We start from the raw sequence: 4,222 nt of genomic DNA on the forward strand, positions 1-4,222 counted from the left end.
CGGGGTGGGGAGGGTGGGCGGGGGAGTGGAGTGTGGGGGCGGTCCGCCCGCCGGGGAAGAAGACCTAGGATGGCGGGGACCGCAGACGGCGGCCTTTGCGGGAAGAGGCGGGTGTGCTGCTCCAGAGGGGCGAGCCTTTCCTCTTCTCGTCGTTGCCCAACACCCTGAGCACCCCTGTCTGGGCCCCAGGCCCCCTTTGACGGCGCCATGGGTGACAGTGATGACGAGTACGACCGAAGACGCAGGGACAAGTTCAGGAGAGAGCGCAGCGACTATGACCGTTCGCGGGAGAGAGATGAGAGACGTCGAGGGGACGACTGGAATGACCGGTAAGACCCTTTCCCTCCGTTTTGTCCTCCGTCTCATTCTGCTGCACTCCACCCTCATTGCCTTTCCTTTTTCGTTTGAGGAGGGCAAACTCTGAAATCGTTCATACTTGATTGTTTCATGGGGTTCGTCAAACCTAGTTGCTATTGGCCAAAGATTATTGAAATATCCAGAAGATCAAAGCAATAGGACTAAGAGTTTGAGTATGGAAAAGCAATATTTATAAATGTACTTGAAACGTGTGCATGTTACTGTGTGTAAATTATACTTCAGAAAGGTTGGCTCAGACAAAGTAGCATAGAGTTGATTTGAGTGGCGAGGTGGTCGGACCAGTTCCCTGGCAGGAGATAAAGTCAGAAAGGTCTTTGGACAGTGATGGTTGAGTTCGACTGTGATGGGGCTAGGTCTGATTCGCCAGTGATTAGCTTTCTGGGATATTCTTGAGTTAATGATAGGTCGGGTGGCTTTCATTAAGAAACATGTGATGTGACTTCAAAAAAAAAAAGATTAAGGGAAACTGTGGGAGATTTTGTTTTTTAAATATAAGAGGTGTCACCAATATCTAATAGCTGATGGCAGTGGCTCCATTTGGAAACATTACCAGAAAAAAAGTTTTTGCTGACTTATTGTGATAACAAATCATTCGGTCTGTAAGTCGGAGTGTCTCTCTTCACTGTAGAGACTCTGGCACTTTGTTTTCTTTGGTTATTTTCTTTTTTTTTATATACTTTATTGATTTTTTACAGAGAGGAAGGGAGAGGGATAGAGAGTTAGAAACATCGATGGGAGAGAAACATCGATCAGCTGCCTCCTGCACACCCCCCACTGGGGACTGGGGATGTGTCCGCAACCCAGGTACATGCCCCTGATCGGAACGAACCCAGGACCCTTCAGTCCGCAGGCCGACGCTCTATCCACTGAGCCAAACCGGTTAGGGCATCTTTGGTTATTTTCTAAGAAAGAAGGAAAGGTGTTCTGGATTTTGAAGATGAATAAGATGTAGTTTTTTAATTTATTTTTTATTTATCTTAAGTATGGTTGTAAAAAGTTGATTTTCAGAGAGAGAGAGGAAGGGAGAGGGATAGAAAGAAACATTTATGAGAGAGGAACATCATGGCTGCCTCCTGCACACACCCTTACTGGGGATCCAACCCGGGGTCTTCTTGGTTCCCGGGTCAACGCTCAACTGCAGAGCACACTGGCCTTTATTGCCCTTAAGGAGCTTACAGTCTTGGGGGGCAAAATGTTCTGGGGTGTATGCTACAAATGAGTACGTATGAGAGATCATCATAAAGATGGCAGCCGTTGAAGGAGCATCTTTTAAGGGAGGGGAACAGTGGTGGAGGTGGTGTATTGGGGAGAGCTACGGGAAAGTAATGCTTATAGCAAGACTTGGGGAGATGAGTGCGAATTCCCCAGACATTGGTAGTGTGAACAGCTTTGCGTTGTGGATATAATGGGTGCAGAAAAGAGCAGATATTCTAGTTTTTTTAGAGTAGTGGTTCTCAAAATCCACGTGGTCCACAGACCCTAGGGTGTGTGTGAGATTAATTACAACTATTTTTATAGTGCCGTAGTATTGTTGTTTTCACTGCACAGTGACATTTGCACTGCTGGTGCTATAGCAATGGTAGGTAAGACTGCTGGTGCCTTAGCACAAATCAAGGCAGTGGCATCAAACAAAAACAAACAAACAAACGAACAAAATAAATAAACCAAACCACTTACACTTAATGTCCTTGATGAAGCAGTAAAACTTTTATTAAATTGGATTCTTGCATTTACATTTTTTTAATACACATGACAAATGGGAAGTATGCATATAGGAGTAAAGTGGTTATCTTGAGGAAGAGCATTGTGGGATTAAACTGAGCTGAATAACAGGTTTTTTTAAATGTATTTTTATTGATTTCAGAGAGGAAGAGAGAAGGAGAGAGAGATAGAAATATCAATGATGAGAGAGAATCATTGATCGGCTGCCTCCTGCACTCCCCCAACCAGGGATCGAGTCCACAACCTAGGTATGTGCCCTTGACCGGAATTGAACCTGGGATCCTTCAGTCCACAGGCTGACGCTCTTCTCAGCTGAGCCAAATGGGTTAGGGCTTGTTTTTTTTGTGTGTGTGTGTTTTTTTTTTAGTTGTTTAAAAATCTGAACAAGCCCAGCCGGTGTGGCTCAGTGGTTGAGCATCAACCTATGAACCAGGAGATCCTGGGTTGATTCCCTGTCAGGGCACATGTGTGGGTTGCAGGCTTGATCACCAGTAGGGGGCGTGCAGGAGACAGCCGATCAATGATTCTCTCATTGATGTTTCTCTCTTCCTCTCCCTTCCTCTATGAAATCAATAAAAATATATTTTAAAAAATCTGAATGAAAGTGTCAAACATTGATTATCGTATTTGGGTGTTTGGCAGAAATTTTCTTGAAAACAAACTAAGAGAATATGTTACTTCAAGAAAAATTGTCACTTTTGTTGACAATGAGGAAGTGGAACTTTCCAGTGAAAATGGAAGTTTTGGAAAACTTGTATCTACCAATGTGACCTTGACAGCTTCCCACTATTTAAAGTCTTTTCTGAGGAGATAGGTAGTGATACTTATGAATTAATATTTTGATATTGTCTAAGGCAGTGGTCGGCAAACTGCGGCTCGCAAGCCACATGCGGCTCTTTGGCCCCTTGAGTGTGGCTCTTCCACAAAATAACACGTGTGGGCGCGCATGCACAGTGCGATTGAAACTTCGTGGCCCATGTGCAGAAGTCGGTATTTTGTGGAAGAGCCACACTCAAGGGGGCAGTGAGCCGCAGTTTGCCAACCACTGGTCTAAGGAGATGTGTCAAGATCCATTTAAAGATCAAGGTAGCCCTAACCGGTTTGGCTCAGTGGATAGAGTGTCGGCCTGCGGACTGAAAGGTCCCAGGTTCGATTCCGGTCAAGGGCATGTACCTTGGTTGCGGGCACATCCCCAGTAGGGGGTGTGCAGGAGGCAGCTGATCGATGTTTCTAACTCTCTGTCCATCTCCCGTCTTCTCTGTAAAAAATCAATAAAATATATTTTAAAAAAGTAAAATAAAGATCAAGGTAGAAAAATGGATTTTAATATAGCAAACTACCTCTTGTCAAGTTTTGGGTGGAACCAAATAATATTCCCAGTTATCTGAAAAGGCTATTAAAGTATTTCCTTTTCTTTTTTTAAAAAAATAGTTTTTATTGATTTTTTTTTTAAAGAGAGGAAGGGAGAAGAAATGAGAGAGAAACATGGATCAGTTGCCTCCCATATATGCCCTGACCGGGGATCGAACCCACAGCCATTTGGCATATGGGAACAATACTCCATTCAGCTGAGCCACCTGACCAGGGTTTCTTCATATTTTTCAAGCAAACAAATATCACAAAAGATTAAATATAGAAGCAAATATGAGAATCTAGCTGTCTCTGTTAAAGCAGGCCTTGAAAAGATTTATAAATATAAAAACTGTGACACTTTTCTCACTAATATTTTTTTGTAAAATAGCCACTTTTTAATAAAAATCTGTAATTTATGTTAATATACAACTTTAAATTAAATAGGTATTTTTCTGTTCTTATTTTGAATACAGTAAGTATTGATAGATATAATCCACGTAAGCAAAAACTCTTTAGTATTCAAACATTTTAAGAGTGTAAGGGGGTCCTAAGACTAAGAAGTTTGAAAAACCTCTGGGTTAGAGCAAAGGATATTTTGTTGTGATGGGGATGGGGTACTAGTGACTAGTGGAGAGTCTAGGACAGGGGTGGGCAAACTTTTTGACTCGAGGGCCACAATGGGTTCTTAAGCTGGACCGGAGGGCCGGAACAAAAGCATGGATGGAGTGTTTGTGTGAACTAATATAAATTCAAAGTAAACATCATTACA

The 4,222-nt window shown here is 42.9% G+C and overlaps 1 protein-coding gene across 11 annotated transcripts in view; it reads left to right on the forward strand.

The window, feature by feature from the left end:
* Positions 1–4,222, forward strand: part of SRRT (serrate, RNA effector molecule) — a 14,695-nt gene that overhangs the window by 2,234 nt on the left and 8,239 nt on the right. For 4 of the 11 annotated variants that reach the window (XM_014550139.1, XM_005879117.2, XM_014550141.1 and 1 more), the window contains exon 1: positions 33–329. The exons of the other annotated variants lie outside the window; for them this stretch is intronic. In XM_014550139.1, coding sequence (XP_014405625.1) covers positions 208–329 — 122 coding nt within the window. In that variant the 5' untranslated portion in view covers positions 33–207. Of the gene's footprint in view, positions 1–32; positions 330–4,222 lie in introns of those variants that run through there. 11 annotated transcript variants of the gene reach the window in all.

This window comes from Myotis brandtii, unplaced genomic scaffold, assembly GCF_000412655.1.
Source record: "Myotis brandtii unplaced genomic scaffold, ASM41265v1 scaffold583, whole genome shotgun sequence".
Lineage (NCBI taxonomy): Eukaryota > Metazoa > Chordata > Mammalia > Chiroptera > Vespertilionidae > Myotis > Myotis brandtii.